The sequence below is a fragment of the Bombus pyrosoma genome, linkage group LG11 (genome assembly GCF_014825855.1).
Source record: "Bombus pyrosoma isolate SC7728 linkage group LG11, ASM1482585v1, whole genome shotgun sequence".
Lineage (NCBI taxonomy): Eukaryota > Metazoa > Arthropoda > Insecta > Hymenoptera > Apidae > Bombus > Bombus pyrosoma.
Window position 1 is genome coordinate 16,273,195 of NC_057780.1, and position 18,588 is coordinate 16,291,782.

Genomic DNA, 18,588 nt, shown 5'->3' on the forward strand with positions numbered 1-18,588 from the left:
AAATCCCATTCCTGAGAAAGACCCTCTCTTCTTCATTTTCTTTTTTTTTTTTTTCATTGGTTTAGAAACTATTTTTCTCTTGTATCTTCAATTCACGAGTGAAGTCGCGTAGAAGACAGTTGATTCTCAATTTTCAGTTATTTTGAGATATACAATAAATTTTATTTATACTAATATATGACAGAGTTAATACGATACAAATTTTAATAATATACACATTTCTTGAAAGATTTACCCAACTATCAAGAACTACTTATTTATCGTCCATTGTATAACATATTGACAATAATAATAATAATAATAATAATAATTTAAAGACACCAAAGTCTTCGAAAAACGGGGAAAGGTTCGGTATAAAATAAACTTCGACAATTAGTGGCCATTTGAATCGTTTATTGCTAATATAAATACCATTCTTTTACAGATCGAATCGACCCAATGACGGTCCATAATGCGCATAAAAAATATCGTCTAACCGAATTTAATGACGAAATAATGCTACTACGTTTGACAAGTTGCAATACGTTGAGAGGAATGGAGAAAAAGAAAGAGCGAGACAGACAGAGGTAAAGGAGAGAGAGAGAGAGGGAGAGAGAGAGAGAGAGACAGAGAGAGAAAGAGAAAAAGTCAGAAGAAGAGAGACAAGAGAAAAAAGTGAAAGAACGAGGACTGCGACGAAGAATGTTTTCTTTTTCTTTTCAACCTTCACTTCGTCGAACAATCGTTTTGTCGATCATCGAAAGAAAAAGAAAATATATGATATATAATTCCTTTATCGATCGCTGCATGAACATCCTCGTATTTTTATTCGTTTCAAATTCCTGGCTATATTTCGACATTTTTATCGTGTAGATCGAACGATTCTATACACGATGATTAACTAATCATAAAATAAAATCTAAAAGCTATTCCACGGTGCTGCTTCGACGTTTTGTTCGTTTTCACGTTTCTTCGTTTTCCGTTTCGAGAGAGTGCAAAGAACTTTCTCGGCAAGTCTTCCGGTAATAACCGTGTCTTGAATCGGTCGACTTTCGTCTATTTGTATTTCCTAACGTACTTTCTTGCTCTTCTTTTTCTTTTTTGCTTCTTCTCTTTTCGGCTACTGGTTTCCCTTTACTTTAGTTCTTCGTTGAATTTCCTTGTCACTTGCATCTAATCGAGCAAGCTCAAACCTGCTTCATTAAGTACCTAATAACGAGTGGCACGATTAATTTGTACAAATTGCCTAAAGGATAGCGCGCGTGTTGAAAAAATTCAAGACTAACTTTTATTTACTTTATTCGACCATTTTTCCCTTTCTTAAGAAGATACGCACGAGGTTGTTAATTGTTCCTTAATGATTTATTTAAATATGGACAAGTTATCTTAATTTTATACATACTTTACACACGGCTCGAGAATTTTATACCAGCACTTCTCGAAATCTCTTAAAATACAGGAAGGTTGCGATCGATAAAATTCCTTTATTTCTTAATTAATCGACTTCGGTTCTGAAACATCGCCTCGATGAATTCAAACGTCGAATTATCGAAATCACGTGATAAAAATCCTTTCGTCGAAGACGAAAAGATCCGGGTGACTGGAATCACTTCCGTGTTGTTCACTGTGCCGGCTAATTGGATCTAACTTCACTAACGCAGGCTAATTTCATTCGCGAGCGGAGAACGTCGCTGTGAACAAACACTGGATGTATTTCGTTAAAAGATCTCCATTGCACTATTTGAGCGTAAGGTTCTTGCGAGTAAAGTCTATCACTGTAAATCAAGTCCAGAATCCTTAACAAAAAGAAACCTGCTATGTATATACTTTTGTGTATAAGAAAACAGCAACAAGAGAATGACGATTGCATTCTCGCTACTGGTCACTGAACACATTTTTAGAAGTTTCTTTTAAAAATCCATCTAACCATTCGACGAAGTCAGAATTGACCCGTCAAAGAATGCACAATGTCTCTATGTTTAAATAAGTAACGATCGAAGACTGCTTACTTTAAAATTAGCGTAGAAGTGATTGAATCCTCGAGGTTCCTTCGTAAAAGTTCAAAATTCCTTTGGATCCAAGTATCTTCCCTTTCATTTAAATTAATTAAAATGTTATTCGGAAATTAGCGAAGAAACGGTCCCGTCTTACAGAAATTTCAGACGAACGCGATTCAATTGCTTTTTAGACAACACTTCACAAAGATTGTCGAGTTCCGACAGTTCAGGAATCTCCTTCGAGGATCACTCTAAGGAACTCTCCCTGCGGAAGCTAGGACGATCCGCGCGGTTGTTGCTGTTGTTGTTGCGTGTAGAATCCGAATGGTCTAGATTCTGCTGTCGTCGGAGAAAACGATGCACCGGTATTCATCGACGAAGAAGAAATGGATGGACCAGATCCTGAGGCTCGATGCGCTGAGGATTTCTGTTGATTCACACTCGCGATCGTCTGTTGGGATCTAAGAGGAACCGGAAGTGGCCGCTGGACCTTCCGACCGTGATGATGACCGGCAGTACGATATCCTTGGTGAGCGGGACCCGTTGGTCTTAACCGAGGTCGTCCTGGACCGCGTCGAATCGTTGGTGCTCCTCCTCTACCTGGAAGAGGGCCCAATGTTCCCACTGACCCCATTGGACCTACCGAACTGGGACCATCACCTTCCGCTGAACCGGAAGTTCCTTGTACCCCTATAATAATCAAATAATCATCAAATAATCATCTTTAAAATATTACCTTTTATATTATTCGTTTATATAAACTGCGTCTGGTAACTGCAAAACTATTCAAAGATGTTCAATTCTTGCACGCTATTTAATCGACGACGACGTCTATTTTATTTTGTTCTGTTAACTTTTGTAAATTAAGTAGCTTGTCGTTAAGTACAAACAAATACAAACGATATTTATCCATACTATGATGTTTATTCGCCAAAGCTGCTACAAATAACATTTCTCTGCCGCTTCACAAAGTACAAATAAATCAAACAAAGTCCATAACTCAATATAGATAAAAGGAGAAAGATTCGGAAGAAGAAGTTGAAGAAGATTGCCGAGGTCGAATTTCTTAAATACGAAGAGCCCCAACGTTTCCAGAACTACAATCATCAGAGACCACACGTCGAATCGATGAAAGGTTATCGTACCCAAGGAACGTTCTCGATGCGCCGTAGAGAATCGATTGGAAATTTGTTGGCGCGAAGATCACCGGAGAAAATCGGCGTGCTCGACGCGCGATGGAGACGATAGGTCGCAAGATAGCAAGCGAGATGCCTTAGAGGTACGAATTTCGCGGGAAAGAGGACGCGAAGACCACGCGGGCTCCTGCAACTTTTCACGATTATAATGGCAGATGCAGGGTACGAACGGGGCCCTCCATTTAACGTGGAGTGGTCTGACCAGTTAATCGGTTATTCACCGGTACACCGCGGCACGGTACGAAGACAAACTCGAGGATCGTGCCACGGTATCTATTCGACTGATGGTAAGCGCAGGAGCCGGCCACGAGGACGAGCACGCGGGGCCAGGAGAGGGTAGAAGAATTTAATGAGATAGCGAGAGAGAAAAATTCTGGCTAGCGGAGGAGGAGGGTGAGTGACAGGGTCGGAGGTCAGTAGCCGAGCAAGGATGTAGAAGAGGACGTTTTCTTTCTCTTTCCAGCTACCATTTCTCTCCCTTCTTTTCTTTCTTTCTATCCTTCCTTTCCTTTCTTCCTTCCCTCTCTCTCTCTCTCTCTCTTTTTTCCTTTTTCCCTTCCTTCCTTCCTTTCCTTTCGCCTATTCTTTTTCCCTTTTTCCCATTCGCACACAAGCTTCGCGCTCGTTCGAGTCGTCGACATTCCTTGGCACGTTTTCGATCCTTTCAGGAGACGTTCTTCAGCCACCTCGGCGAAAGAGAGGAAGTTGAAGTGGCCACTCGGCAACAAAAGGCTGAAGAAGGTAGGAAAAGCACGAGGGACTCGTTTTCTCATTATAGCAGGCGCGCTTTTCTAGTTTTCCGTGCGCTCGATTCTAACGAGATTTCCAAGCAGCGTTTCTGCATGCGGATCCTCGAACGCGTACGCCAGTTCCTTCGGATAACAAAGAGCGTCCTGGAGGTGTACTTGGTGCTGCTGACGCGATAGCAGTTTGCAGAGCGTTAAGCCACTTCTAAAGGAAGTAGTAAGGGGGAAATGGTAAAAGAAAAGTAAGGGCGTTGAACGTTTTCGTATGAATGTACAAGATGTTCGCCGTGATTGAAGAGAAACAGCCGTTTACGGTATCGTTAAGTTTGTGTGTTTGTCGCCGTCAGTAGTGAATAAAAAGAATTATCGTTTGAAAATATCAAGGTGAGTTTCAATCTTTTACTAAATCAAACATTCTTTGACCATGTTGTAATTGAAGAACATTTGTTTCGTCTGTAAGGGATATATAATAACGCTTTCAAGACTGAGCGTTTGGAGAAAGTTCGTTTATCGATTATTAATAGCAATAAATAGCAATTTTGGTTCAGGAAAAGTAGTATTCACAGGAACGTTTAACGCGAAAGAATTAGTATATCAATGTGTTCCTAAAATTAAAAACTAACCATTTTAATATCCATAATAAGATTAACGAATAAAAAGTGAAATAAAATTTGACCAAGTGAACGAAAAATGTTGAAAACTTTTAGCAAATCCTAACTCGACATCCACAGTCTGTCATGTTTAACATGATCGTTCAACGAAAACCTAAAGGGAGAAACGAAGAAAGAGAGGAAAATGAAGAAACAGCCGATGCCTAATTGGTTTAATATTCAACCTAGAGCGAAATCTAAAGGGAAGAAAGAACACCGAGGGGTCGGTTAAAATATTTTCGCATATCAAGGGTCCCGCGATTCCCGCGAGAAGCACGCGTGGGTTAGATCCGTGGCGGGAGATAGAGTTTGGTGTACGCGTACGAAGAGGAGGGTTCTCGAGAAGTTTCGAGGTAGCTGGAAGGACGAATGGAACGCGAGGATCCGCGGAATGTCGACCGTCCGGCTGGCAATATCCTTGCCCCGTCCTATCTTCCCGCATTATCCTGCCGTATCTCAGCCGTACAGCACACAGCCAAACTCTCATTCCCTGCCCCTTTTCGTCCTTTGCCATGGCGCGGCTTCTTTCGCGGTGTCTCGAGATGCTCTCTCGCCTCGAGCACCCTGGAACCGGAGAAAATTATTGCATTCTAAAGCACAAGACAGTGAAATAGTTTTGCCGCTACCCTCCGGCTAAACGACCGTCGTTCCTGCCCAATGAGGATAATGAATCGTCAGATTCTCGTTATCGTAATGCCGACGAATGGGCCTCTCAGCTAAGGGAAGGTGTTTTGATGTCCCTGAGAGAGAGAAAGAGAGGCAGAGACGGAGGAGTTTTCGGTGATTCTAAAAGGACTGGATTATCGGAACATTTCGAAACGATCCTTTGAAGTACGATACACTAGCGTGTACAAGTATTTGACCGTTGACTTTCCAAATTCTTTTCGTACGAACAACAAAAATAAATAATTAACTCGCTAAATGTTAAACGTAAGTATTTTTAGGAGGATTGCCTTTCATCGATAATTGGCAAAAATATGTTTTTCGAAAAGTTTGATAAAAACTCGATACCGAGAGACTCAAGAGCAATTACATTCTACGTCTGATCACATTTTAGAGAGAAAGAACAATTGGATTGAATGGTAGGTAGCTGAATCATCGCGGAAGTAGGAAGCTCGTAGCTACAGAGGTTGTCTCAACCACTCGAACTGGTTGGAATTACTTTCCGTTACATGACACGGAAATATGATGAAAGCAATGCGGACGAACAAGATGACACGGTACGGTACGGTACGGTGAGGTACGGCACGAATCCACAAAATCCAACCCTCTTAGACCCTTATTCTCGGTGCAAGCAGGACTAGCTACTCGTGGCGAAAAATTATGCAAACGAAAAATTATGCTCGAACGACGAACACGCCGATGCTTGGATATTTGTAATTTAACAAACGAAATTTGATCGACTCTGGGAAACGAAGATTGAACGAGATTCAATGGAAACCGTTTGATTTCGTTACATTTGTAGATATGTTAAAGAGAATAGGTTTCTTCGAGAAGTATATCGTGCGAGCAGAATTTTAGAAATGCAGATGAGAAAAGAGAACGTCTCGCGGGGAAGAGAGCGCGTTATATCGCTTACTTTCATGGATGCATCGATCGATATGTCTTGCTGCTATTCGTAAAATATATCTGAAACGGAATCCTTAGAGTTCAAACAAATCAGAAAATGCAGTGTCGTCTCTCGTTGTGCATTTTGAATTACTAATTGTAAGACAAGGTCAGATAACCAGTGCGTGAAAACCTATAATTAGCAAATAAAGTTAGTAGAATAATATTGACAGAAACGATCAATACTAACATATATCAGACAGACAGAATCATATATCAGACTAATGAGGCATCGTTTCGTCGCACGCGGTATAAAAGCGATATTACACAAAATAATAGGAATAAATTTTTTCCTTTTTTAGTGACGAATCCAAAGATTTTTATAAAAGATACAATAACGCGATATCTGTATACGTAGATGGACAGTGTAAATTGAATTTGTAGAAGATATACTTTAGCTGGCAGAACTTATGCAGCTATTTAATGCTAAAAAAGAATCATTGATGGAAATAATCCACGGAAACTGTAAGGCGAAAGAAACATAAGGAAAATGAATAGAGGAGAGAAAGAAACGAGGCAAAAGAAAGGGGGCAGAGTAACGAAGTGATAGTCGAAAGGGGAAGGTAGAAAAGATGGAGAGGGGTGCGAGCGAGTTCCAAAAACCTAAGAAGAACATCATCGATCGCAGCTGTCGCGTTCGCTCCGCACCTGCTATTGTCCGCTCGCCTTCCAGTCGACGACAAGTGAGAGAGGGAACGACCCCTTTCCTTTCCGTATATATAGCACGAAATAGCGTACGAGCGAGCGCGCGTGCATGAAGGTGGCGTGTACGTTGCCCGCGTAAACTTCGGTCCACGTGTCGTTGCGTGAGGGCCACCTAAGTGCGGCTCGCTTTCGTCGGGCCCTCTTCTCGCTCCTCTTTTTCTCCTTCGCTTCTATCTCTCTCTATCTTGCTTACTCGTGGAACTTTCTTTCCTCTCCTTCTTTGTCGTTCGAAACTTGCATCTCGCACGGCACAATGCGTTATGCAACGATAGGATCGCGGTACCGAATTAATCTTCCAAATGGTCGACGTTCAAAATAACGTTTCAAATATAATTTGAAGTAGCTTGACACGAACCGTCCCGTAGCTTGGAATAACTTAAAATAGTTTCGAATAAATAATTAATAAAAATAATTATAGAAAATCGCTTGTATCCATTTGATTCACAAGAACTGAAAATATGTAAATGTACAGAAATATCATTCAATTATCTTCGGTAACAAATTTTCAAGGACTACTTACAAAAAAAGAATATATCTGAATGTTAGATTTAATGTTGTTATATGTCTGGAAATTTCAGTCTTCTCGAGCACATTCACCCGCCAATAATCATCACGTATATACACATGTAACGTAATAACAAAAAAGAGAAAAAAAAAACCAGAATAAAGAGCCCCAGGTCCATCTAAATCCGTCATCCTCGTCAATTCGAACTACACTTCATTCTTGCAAAACGAAACATGACCACTGACCAACTAACAAAAAAACCAAGATATCCCCGTCCCAGAAGACGCTACATAGTACTCGAGCGTATGAAAACTGCGGGCGAAAGAGTGAGTCACAAATAGGGTGGATATCTCCAAGGGTAAATCGCGTACCCTTAGGAAGAGCGCCAACTGTTCGTCGCAACACTTGCGCGCACATGTAACCGCGAGGGAATTTCGGTAGATTTCACGTCATTCAAGGGATATTCGCGGTGCCCAGGGGTGTTTTCTTTTCGCACTGAGACCAAAATCCCATGAGAACCGAACCAAGTGGTGCAGTAGATGCAAAGGGGGGCTCTGGATCTATGAAAGAGTCAGTCGGGATTAACGGTGTATCGATTTGAGGGTGCGTCACGAAAAGTCATTTGGATCAGGCAAGGGGGATTTTTCGAGTCGGCCCCCGAAAGTTCTTGCTTAATCCTCTTAGCCGTATCGTCCAATACTCTACCAGAGTCAGCATGCGTTTCTCAGCGATTTAAGCTGGAGTTTCAAAGGTGAATGTTGTTGGACCGCTTGAAATCTAACTGTGTTCAAAGAAAATTCTCTTCCCGAACGTATTACGCATTCTGCAGTGTACAAATAGGGATATTAGATAATTGTTAATCTCGTTGATAATCTTCATTATTCGTGGTAACGGATTACGAATGATGCATATTTTATATTGATGAACTCGTTGCGTTACGTGCAAAGTGCATGCTTAAATATTCATTAGGAGACATTATACAACTTCGCGTATCGGCGATGAATCTACTCATTCAACTGGATTAAGTGATCTAATCTATATTTCTGTACGTTCCTGTGAAAAATCCTTGGCACGAATTATTATACGGCTACTAATGCACTTTAATTTTTCAATAGGTTTTAGCCTATGATGCTATCCACCATCAACGGTAATGGATACTCCTACTTTTTAAGCGACAAATCTAACAAACTGAATACTTGCCATGTTGTAGAGTGTGATCGTTAGCTGTACCACTACTGGTCGGAGACAAAGATACCGGTGATTGAGGACTGCTTCCAAGACCTTTGGACGGTGGATGAAGCAGAAGGAGGCCTCGACCCTTTCCTCCAACGGGTCCTCCTCTACGAGAACCACGAGGTCTTCCCCTCTTGCTAGTACCACGAATCGTAGGCCTCATCCGAACGCTACTTCCGCTGCTGAAAGACATGTGGTGATCGAGACGGCTGACTTTTCCAGGATCTGCAAACTGACCCGCTCGGGATTGTCGACTGTCGCCAGAAGATACTCCCACTGGACCATCCACATCGACAACCAGGCCATCGTTGCTCGTCTCGTCCTGAACATATTAAAGTATTTCGGATTTATTAATTCTATTGTATTATCATTTTTGACAGATCTAACGCTTCGTCAATTCTTGAACAGTACTGACACATACCTCTGATTTAACAGGACTGCCTGGTACGCTGTAGTCGTCTGCGTTATCGAGGATCTGTTGATGATTATTAATCTGATATGATGGAACACCACCACTGACTAGAGTGCTTTCATTGGAATTAGCTTGAACAATGTCGCCAATCTTGTCACCGTTAGCATCAGACAGACAAGGCTTCTTTACATCACTCTGATAAAAAAATCAGAAAAAAATAAAAATAAAAAAGATAGAAATTAAGGAAAAATAAGAAACATTCCATTAATAATGGGAAAAATTGAGGATGAAAAAGAAAATAGCGGCACTAAGGGCGCCAGGCTTACCTTGACCGGAAGCGCGGTTAACTTCCTCTTCCGGTCTCTCTCCTTGTGGTATAAGTTCGACTCAAGTCGGGTATCCTCCGCGTGCTGCTTTCTCTCCTCGCTCCGTTGGCTGTCTGAAATATACGGACAGGCTTATATACGGGGACGTTCGTTACTTCTTTTCTTATTATTATTCGTTATTAGAGCATTAGCATAACCTAACGAGCATAATGTAATTGCATCCACGCTCTTTCCTTCCCCTATCTTCTCTCTTTCCCTTTCTCTCTATCTTATTGTGTGCCAGCTTGCGTCCCGGCACGAGAATACAACTGAAATCGCGCTTCAGCAAGCAAAAATGCACTATAGTATTCTTTATTTGCATTCAAACTTTCATTCAGCAAGATTATAGAGTTACTTGTTCTACAATATCCTTGGCTATTCATTTTACCCATTCACACTTCAACAATTGTAAACATGTTGTAACAATATAATAAATTAAATTGTAAAAAATCGCTAATAAATCAATTAACGCTCGAATAAAAATTAAATAAAGGTATTCACATTTGGCTTCGATTTCCTCGTCGTCTAACAAAAGAGAAACGACTTCCTTGGGCTTCAATGTGTCTGGTTTGAAATTTCCTCCGCTAATTACCATACGTTGTATCTGCAAAAATTTTAAAATTACATTTCTTTTACCATTAAAAAATGTAATCTTTCGAGGATGATTCTGATGTAAATTTTCAATTTTGAATCAAGTGTACCTCACTCTTTTCTCGAGCACGTTGTAGTATCCTTTCCTCGATAGTTCCCTTGCAAATTAATCGATATACTGTAACCTGTTTCGTTTGACCCAGTCTATGGGCTCGATCCATAGCTTGCTGATCCACCGTAGGATTCCAGTCGCTATCGTAAAAGATTACCTGTGAAATAAGATTTATTTCTATTGCAGTTAAATCATCATTCATGGAAAAGTGTGTACAATTGTTTTCACGATAAAAAATACCATCTTTTAATACAAAAATTAATGATTGAAACTCAGATCATATTTATATATCATACGCGACGCTCTAAATAGGGACACTTCTCTTTCCACTCGATATTCGAACGAGGGCATATGCAAATCGTAGGCTTCGCTAAATGAATGCCTGCAGTCTATGTTCGTGCACTTTCGTACGTAACAGAATGCAGTTTCGGCAATGCAGGAGAATGACCCTGACTAAAGATTCTTATCGATTCTACCATTAATCTGTGGTATCACTTTATTTGTAGTCAAGATATACGATCTACCGTCACAGTTTCTTTGAACAGAAGAGAAACTTATGCGAGTAAAATTACGCTGTAATTAAAATCACAATAGACTGTCTCATCGATGAATACGTTCTTGCAAGAAAAGACCAATTTATTCAATTATTCTATCAGCAAATCGTAATGATATATTTTTATATATGATCTAAGAATTTCCTATAAATCTTTATCTATCATGTGTATTTGTACTTTTTTAAAGTGTTTTTATGTATCACGCAAGACGACATTAGATTAGGTAGGATATCAGCTTGGCTCTCATTATTGTTAAATCGATGATGGCAAAGTTGAATAGTGAAAGCCAATGCATATCGTGATTAAACGTTATCTCGATAAAAAAAATAGAATCGCCATTTCTCACGCTATGCTCCTTCGTTTTCGATCAATTACAATCGTTCCCTAAGTTTCGTGCTATTTGTCCTGGACGTCGAAAGAAAAAACAAAAGGCGAACGCCCGACTTTGTGAAATCGTAAGGTGAATACGTACAAGGTACGAACCGATAAAGCATAGTATAAGATTACTAACCGTATCTGCTGCAGTGAGGTTTATTCCCAGGCCTCCGGCTCGAGTACTCAATAGAAAGACGAATATGTCCGCCCTGAAACACGAAACAGTCCATGTAGATCGAACAGCCGAGTACGACACGTTTTGCATGTAAATTAATTCGGTACGCTGGTGGTGCACTTAGAGGATTTCCAGTATGAAATATATAAGCTGAATATATTTTATCGCTTTCAAGATTTCCATGATCCGATTGTAATTTTGATAATTGGAAACATAGGTGAAAGGATATTACATTTTTCTTCTTTGCTTTTTTGAAATTCAACTCAGGTTTGAAATAGAATATGTTAACAGATAATGACATGGCTAAAATAGCATTCATGGCGGGCAGCCAAAGCTGCAGCTGTCTACGATACAGGACCGATTCACCAATTAATTCGCGTGTTAGTTATGCGCGAGTGAACAAAGGAATGACATGCTAAGAGGCAGCGCCTTATACATGCAATATGATGCGTAGTTGATATATATTTTAAGCAGCACTAAGAAAAAATTCATTCGGTTTATTAATGATATATTCTCATTAAATTAATAGACGACGCTCGTTTCGATCAATAGATATTACAAATTTTAACCGGCATAAAATTACATGCGAATTATTTACGAATTCCCATGAAATAAAATGTTAATAAAATGTTATCCAAAAATTAAGAGAGAAATATAACAGTTACCTTTTTTGAAAGTCTGCAACCATATCTCGTCGATCTGAGATTTTAGAAGAACCATCTAATCTCATAAAAGTATGTTTCCTATGATACATGTACTCCTGCAATGAAGACATGATACAAAATCTTGTAATGACTATTTCTTTGAAGATCCAGATTAAGTAAAAATACCTCTAACAAATCGATCATTTTTGTCATCTGAGAGTAAATAAGGACTCGATGGCCTTGCTCTTTAAGACGACGTAGAAGACTATCCAAAACGGAAAGTTTTCCAGCATCTGTTACTAAAGTTTGCTTATCTATAACAATATTAAAAATAAAAAGAATGTTGTATTAAAATGCATATGAAAAATCTACTACAAATAAAAAAAAATTCTTACCCGGTACTATAATATTTGACCATCCATTTATAGGAGTACATGCAGAAATTCCACCATGTGGTTCTACAGAAAATGTTGACGTCATCTGTGTTAAACGAAAGCTCGAGTTCTCTTGTGATGCTGTAATAGAAAAAGCTCGTTCACAACCATGCCAAAGAAGTCGTTGACCAAACTTCCCACCGCATTCTTCGTGCCTTCTCCATGCGCACGCTGCGGAACTATTACTAACGTATAATTTTCGGGGACTAGCTTGTACCTGAAATTAATATTCATTAATTATATTAGATCTCCCATTGTTTTGATTTTGAACTGATTTATTGTATCAATTTAAAAACCTTAGGAAAAGTATCGCAAATAAATGGTGGAATGGTGGTCTGTTGACAATGTCGCATTATTGGTGGCCTAGGAAAATGGGGATGCTCCGGTAACAAAGTCACTTTTGAGTCTTCTTGTTCAGCTTTGGTAGAAGGGAGTATTCTCTGCAATATATATATATATACACCTTAATTGGATTAACCCATCAAATAAATATAAGAAAGAAGTAATAATATTGATTCTGTACCTTCAATAATTGATTAGCAACTTTTTTACTGCTACGTAAAATTCGATGAGCGACAGTCTCGGGCATTGAATGAATAACATGAGTTGTATGCGTATATACAGGTTCTCCTTCAATTATCTTTCTTGTGAATATTAAATCCTGCAATGTATTCGTTGATGAGTCGATTTTTCTAGATAAAAGGAACATCTGGTTCATAGGTATCTCTGTTCTCTCATCAGCATTCCAATCCTCCCAGTAATGCATCATTTTTATTCTCCTCTCCATTATAGTTGCGAGACACAATCTAAATGTAAATGATAAAATAAATATTGTAAAATGTAGTATACTATATGCAAGATGATAAAAGAAAAGATTCATTACTTCTAGGGTAGATAATAGCGACCAAATGATGGAAAAGTGTCCTAATAAATATGGGTCAAAAAATTAATATTTTCAAAATTATAAACAATTTTTTATTTCGGTTAAAGCTACATTTTCATTTCAGGAACCATATTATATGGAAACAAAGGGTTGTCATTATCATTCCTTCTTTTCCTGGTTACAGAATATTTTTTAACATATTCCTTTTCCATTTCCACAAACGCTTGACATTTTCCTACCAGAGAATTGTGTACTCTTTCAAAAAATCCTAGACATGTTCTAGCTATTTCACTAGCATTTTGTATTTTCCGACGTATTTCATCTATGTTATTGATTATTGAAGAGTACACTATAAGAAAATCATCCGCTTTAACCGAAACAAAAAGTTGTTTGTAACTTTAAAAATATTAATTTTTTGAGTCCAATTTGTTCGGACTCTTTTTCATCATTTGGAGAGTATGATCTACCTTAGACGTGATGAATCCTTTTTTTTAATTACTCCGTATTTAACATAAAGAGTTATGTACCTGAATACAATACCAACGATAAACACTTTATTCATTTCCATTGGGGACAAATTTATAAATCTACTAAAAGAAAAAGAATTTTGAGAAAAGCTTCCATTGCCATCATGAAGAGTCCGATGTATATATTCAGTAGCAAATATAAATAGCTTATTATACAACAAGTAATCTTTAGATGGCAATGAGAGGTGCCTCAATCCTTCTGTATATAATAATGCAGGCATTTCATAACATTCAGTGTGCATGAAAAATGGAGATTTTGCATCTCTACGCTCAAAGAGTTCTGGATGATTGCAAACCTAGAATTAATGAAATAGGTATTAATATAGCATGTGGATAACATCAAGAATATGTTAAATTTTAAATATATTGATTATTACCTTTCGGAATTGCATGACTAGATTCATAAGATTTGATGTGAAATTTTTATCATTGGATGCAGTGTCACCACCACCCACTGTATAGTGCAAGAGATCTTCTATCCTAATCTTCTTTTTCAATGCTGTCCAAAAAATACATTATGATTTTTTAATACTATAAAAAACGTAAACTCCTACTATGTAAAAACATTACATTCTTACCTGAATAAAGTAATTTTTGACGAGTAGTAAGAGGACAATATACCATCACTTCAATTTTATCAGATAATTCATTCTCTACATCTTTTTTTATTCTACGCAACATAAAAGGCTTCAAAATCATATGTAATCTTGATAAATGCTCTAAATATGAGGAAAAAGTATCAGATTTGTGAAATATTATTTTACTATATCATTAAATAAGAAATATACAACAAAAATATATTACTCTCGTCAATCCCTGTTTTATTTTCCGCGTGACTCTCGATATCTTTAGAAAACCATTCGTTAAATTCATCGTGAGAATCAAATAAGGTAGGCATTATAAAATGTAACAAAGCCCATAATTCTGCCATGCTGTTTTGAATAGGTGTGCCACTAAGTAACAATCTGTTGCGACAGCTGAATCCAAGCAATAATTTCCACCTCATACTGTAAAATAGATATTATAATATCATCCCTATAAAATATAAATAAACATCTGAGTAAGCACCAACCTGCTGGTGCTTTTTATAGCTTGTGCTTCATCTAGGATCATATATTGCCATTTTATTCTATTAAAGTACTTGTAATCAGTAATAACTAATTGATAACTCGTTATCACTACATGAAATGAAGCTTCTTTCGTATGTAGATCTTTAGTATCCCAAAACTGTCTTAGTATTTTACGCTCTTGTGGATTGCCCCAATAAGGAACTACTTTAAACATAGGGACAAATCGTGCCATTTCTTGTTGCCAATTATGCAACGTCGAAGCCGGTGATATGATTAAAAATGGTCCCCATACAGCTACCAAAAAGTAAGTCCATTATATCACAATAAACAGTTTTAGATATTTTTGAAGTACACAGATTCGAGTATTTATTAAATAACTTACAATATTTTTCAGCGACATGACACAAAAATGCTATGGATTGTACAGTTTTCCCTAAACCCATTTCATCAGCCAAAATTCCACTAATACCCTAAAGAAAATGTCAAGAATATTTACATAAATACATTTCTAATATTGCATTATATATTACAAGAATTTAATACGTGCACCAACCTGATCATACAAATTAGCCAACCAATTCATTCCTTTCAGTTGATAACCTTTAAGGTTTCCTTTAAAAATCGAAGGTTGTGGATGTTCTAAATTTTCGGGTGTATCGCTAAGCCGTAGTTCCTGAGATGCGGTTGCCGTATCGAACTGTTTTGCCCGAGCTTTTTCATTGTCAAATGCTTCTGTAGCATTCTTTTTTGCTTTTTGTTTCATAGCTTCACTGTTTGTACATACAGCAAATCATACCAATATATAACATATATTTGTTTACCAGTATGTATAAAAAAAATAACAAATTTACCTATCGTAATCATCAATTCCAACAAGTCTTGGATTTTTTTCTTCGTCTAATTGATTTAAAATCCGCAGTTGCTCTTCAGGAGAAGCTTTCCCCAATTTTCGAGACATAAAATGTGCATAAAGTTCAGTTTGTGTAATAAGAAAATTTAATTTCCTTTGTTGTCGTTTCGCCTAAATTGTGAAATAAGATAAATAAAGTGTATTTGCATTTTGCATTATAAGTAAAACATATTATATAAATATAACCAATGTTGATCACCTCAATAAGCTCTACATCCATTTTTCGCTGTTCTTCAGCTTCCTTCTCTAATCTTCTTCTTGTTTCACGTTCGACTCGGTCATAACGTTTCCAGTAAGATTGCATTTCTCTTGTGAGGCGTTTAGCTCTCCATATAGTTTCTTTCATATTCTTTTGAGACTGTAAAATGTAAAAAAATAAATTAATGTTTAAAAAAATGATTTTGCATAAAAACAAATAACAATAAATATAGTAATACACACTTGCATAGCTTTTTGCCTCCAATATTTCATACAATGCTGTGCTACTTTTTTACAACTAATTAATATTTCCTTATGATTATTGGTTTTTGCTCTTTGTACTTTTCCCAGTTCTTTTTTGGACATCATTACCCAAATCTTTCTTCTTCTCATGGCCATCACTTCTGGACTTTTATTGTTATGCTTTTTTCTGCCGCGCTGGCGTGGTTGATGACGCATTATTGCTTCCAATTCAGCTTCATCTAATTCTTCTTCTCTAGGAATTGTACGATCCCATTCATCATCTGGATAATCGCCTTCCTAAAATATTTATAACAGCATTTTATTTCTGAAATACATTGTATCAATTTTTATTCTACATACAGGATAATCTTCCAAAGATCTATGGCGCGGTAATTTTTCCTTTTTTATTTTCATAACTTTCTTTTCTGGTTTCTTCTCTTTTTTCTTTTTATTTCCAACTATTAATTTTTGATGTTCTAAGAACCTATCGTAATTGGATAATAATCCAGCACTATAATATTGATATTGAATATTCTGAAAACAAACATTTTATATTATTAAAAATTCTATATGTATATTTTACTGATTTTAATTTATACTTTAATTTCACCTCTGGTTTTTGGTAAAAACGTGCTTGATATTTTTTTCTAAGTATGTGAAACTTTAACATTTCTTGAAAATCTTCTTCCGTAATGGGGCTATCTGTATCAGATCCTGAAGCTGAGCTATCCGATGAGTCACTTAACAGAATATCCTGCAACCAACGACGTTCTTCTCCTACACTTGACATGTTATATAGCCTCAGTTTATTAATTCGTTCCTCTGTAAAATTAATAGTTATGAAATTATTGTACAAAGTGTAGAATGACCATTTATAAGATACTAAAAAAATCTACAAACCTTCTTTTCGAATCAGAACATTATCGAGATAATTATCTGATCCTTCAGAAGATTCTGATGATACAGATTTGTCATCCTCACTATAAATATTAACAAAGTAACAATTTTTTATAAGATTCCTTATAATTCTTACTCCATAAAATATAAAAAAGAAGCTACCTAGTAGGATCTTGAAACAATTCATTAATTTGCCTTAAAAAGGGCTGTACATTAAGACTACGCTCCAATCTTTGCAGATGCAAAGGAGCAGCCATTTCCGCTTCCAACCTCATTGTGTTTGCTCTATCTGTCATTACCAGTTTGTATAAAATTCAACAACCTACAATAATGAAAGCATATCGTCAGTAATAGATATTGGAGTCTCTTATTATTATAAAAGAATCAATCTCTGTCATATCTTTTATAACATATCATATTCAGTAGATCTAATAGCAAAAAGAATAATTCAAAGTTGCAAGCTTCATTTTATGAATCACTCAATGAAATTTATTTAAAATATTAGTATTAGTGAGCCCGTTGTCAAGGAAACAAATATTTTATCTGTAATAGTACGAACCTAATATGACCCTGTGGTTATTTGACATTTCATAAAACATATTAAATGGTTTTGGTGATACATGTTACATAGACGACAGGAAATTTTTTTTTACGTAATTCGTACGCAGCATGTAGCAAAATAAAAACATCTATCTTGCGTTTTATATTAGTAAAGCATATAGGATTTTGCTGCTTACTGCATTGCCACAATGCTAGATTGTTTATTTTGTGTTTCCTGTAACGGGCAATACATGTTAAAGGCATGTAATCGCCGTATGGAATTGTGTGTAACCAATTACATTATATAAGGTGAATGACACGATGAATCGAGCTGGTGCGGTTATAATTTCGCGAAATTATTCGATAGTTTTGGATCACCTTCGGTTTGGTTAGAAGTAGCCTCACTTATTTAGCACGTAAGATAGGGTTGACCGCGAGGAAATGATTCCCTTTGTTCACATCGAAATTGGGTGTATCAGACGGAGGGAAATACATAGTAGAAAGAAGCCTAGAGAACGCAGACATTTGGCGTGCCATAAAACCAGGGCAGGGATAGGGCATATTGTTGGCCACCATTTTTGTTTTCAGTAGGTGGCGCCAGCTTAACCAACGTATAAGAGAACCATAGCTCTGTCCATAGCTTTACCAACGTTTATTGCCGCGACCTAATAATTTTATTGTTTATTTAAATTTAATATCATACATATTGTTGTATCTCATAATATTTCATACATGTTATTTCAATGTCTTAATGCAATTTGTTGTCAAAAATTTCTTTTACTGTATACCATCGGCCTAAAAGAAATTATAACGATAAACAATTGTAATTTAATTTTATGATAAAATAAAATTTCATTTGTATTTGATTTTATAATATTTGAGTCATATCAAAGAAAATAAGTATTTTTTTCATAGTATTCCGTATTAAAATATACAAAACTTACTTCAAAAATAACATTACATATTTAGACATTGTTGTCATCTAATATGGTCGTTTGAATATCGCGCTCTACATTGCTGCGTATGCCAGCCCGAATAC

General features: G+C 37.0%; 1 protein-coding gene across 2 annotated transcripts; it reads right to left on the minus strand.

The window, feature by feature from the left end:
• Positions 1–372: 372 nt before the first annotated feature.
• Positions 373–18,149, minus strand: LOC122572799 (chromatin-remodeling ATPase INO80). 2 transcript variants are annotated; one of them, XM_043738252.1, is made up of 28 exons: positions 17,928–18,149; positions 17,569–17,784; positions 17,172–17,331; positions 17,013–17,092; positions 16,723–16,934; positions 16,473–16,646; positions 16,113–16,409; positions 15,871–16,029; positions 15,613–15,782; positions 15,315–15,531; positions 15,144–15,231; positions 14,764–15,055; positions 14,496–14,698; positions 14,270–14,410; positions 14,069–14,190; positions 13,692–13,987; positions 12,805–13,087; positions 12,578–12,721; positions 12,243–12,498; positions 12,034–12,161; positions 11,869–11,963; positions 11,165–11,237; positions 10,098–10,256; positions 9,898–10,000; positions 9,358–9,470; positions 9,041–9,226; positions 8,587–8,941; positions 373–2,666 (listed from the first exon to the last, which is right to left on the minus strand). In XM_043738252.1, exons 3-28 carry the CDS (start codon positions 17,303–17,305, stop codon positions 2,251–2,253), a joined length of 4,896 nt encoding a protein of 1,631 aa, XP_043594187.1. In that variant the 5' UTR covers positions 17,306–17,331; positions 17,569–17,784; positions 17,928–18,149; the 3' UTR covers positions 373–2,250. The 2 variants fall into 2 exon arrangements, with proteins under 2 accessions (XP_043594187.1, XP_043594186.1); XM_043738251.1 differs by lacking the exon at positions 17,569–17,784.
• Positions 18,150–18,588: the final 439 nt, after the last annotated feature.

Coding starts and splice junctions, on each gene's coding strand:
- LOC122572799 (XM_043738251.1), bottom strand. CDS start 17,305: ATGACAGATAGAGCAAACACAATGAGGTTGGAAGCGGAAATGGCTGCT. Junction 17,093..17,171: donor TTGTTTCAAGATCCTACTAG/GTAGCTTCTTTT, acceptor TAATATTTATAG/TGAGGATGACAAATCTGTAT. Junction 15,532..15,612: donor GGAATTGATGATTACGATAG/GTAAATTTGTTA, acceptor ATGTACAAACAG/TGAAGCTATGAAACAAAAAG.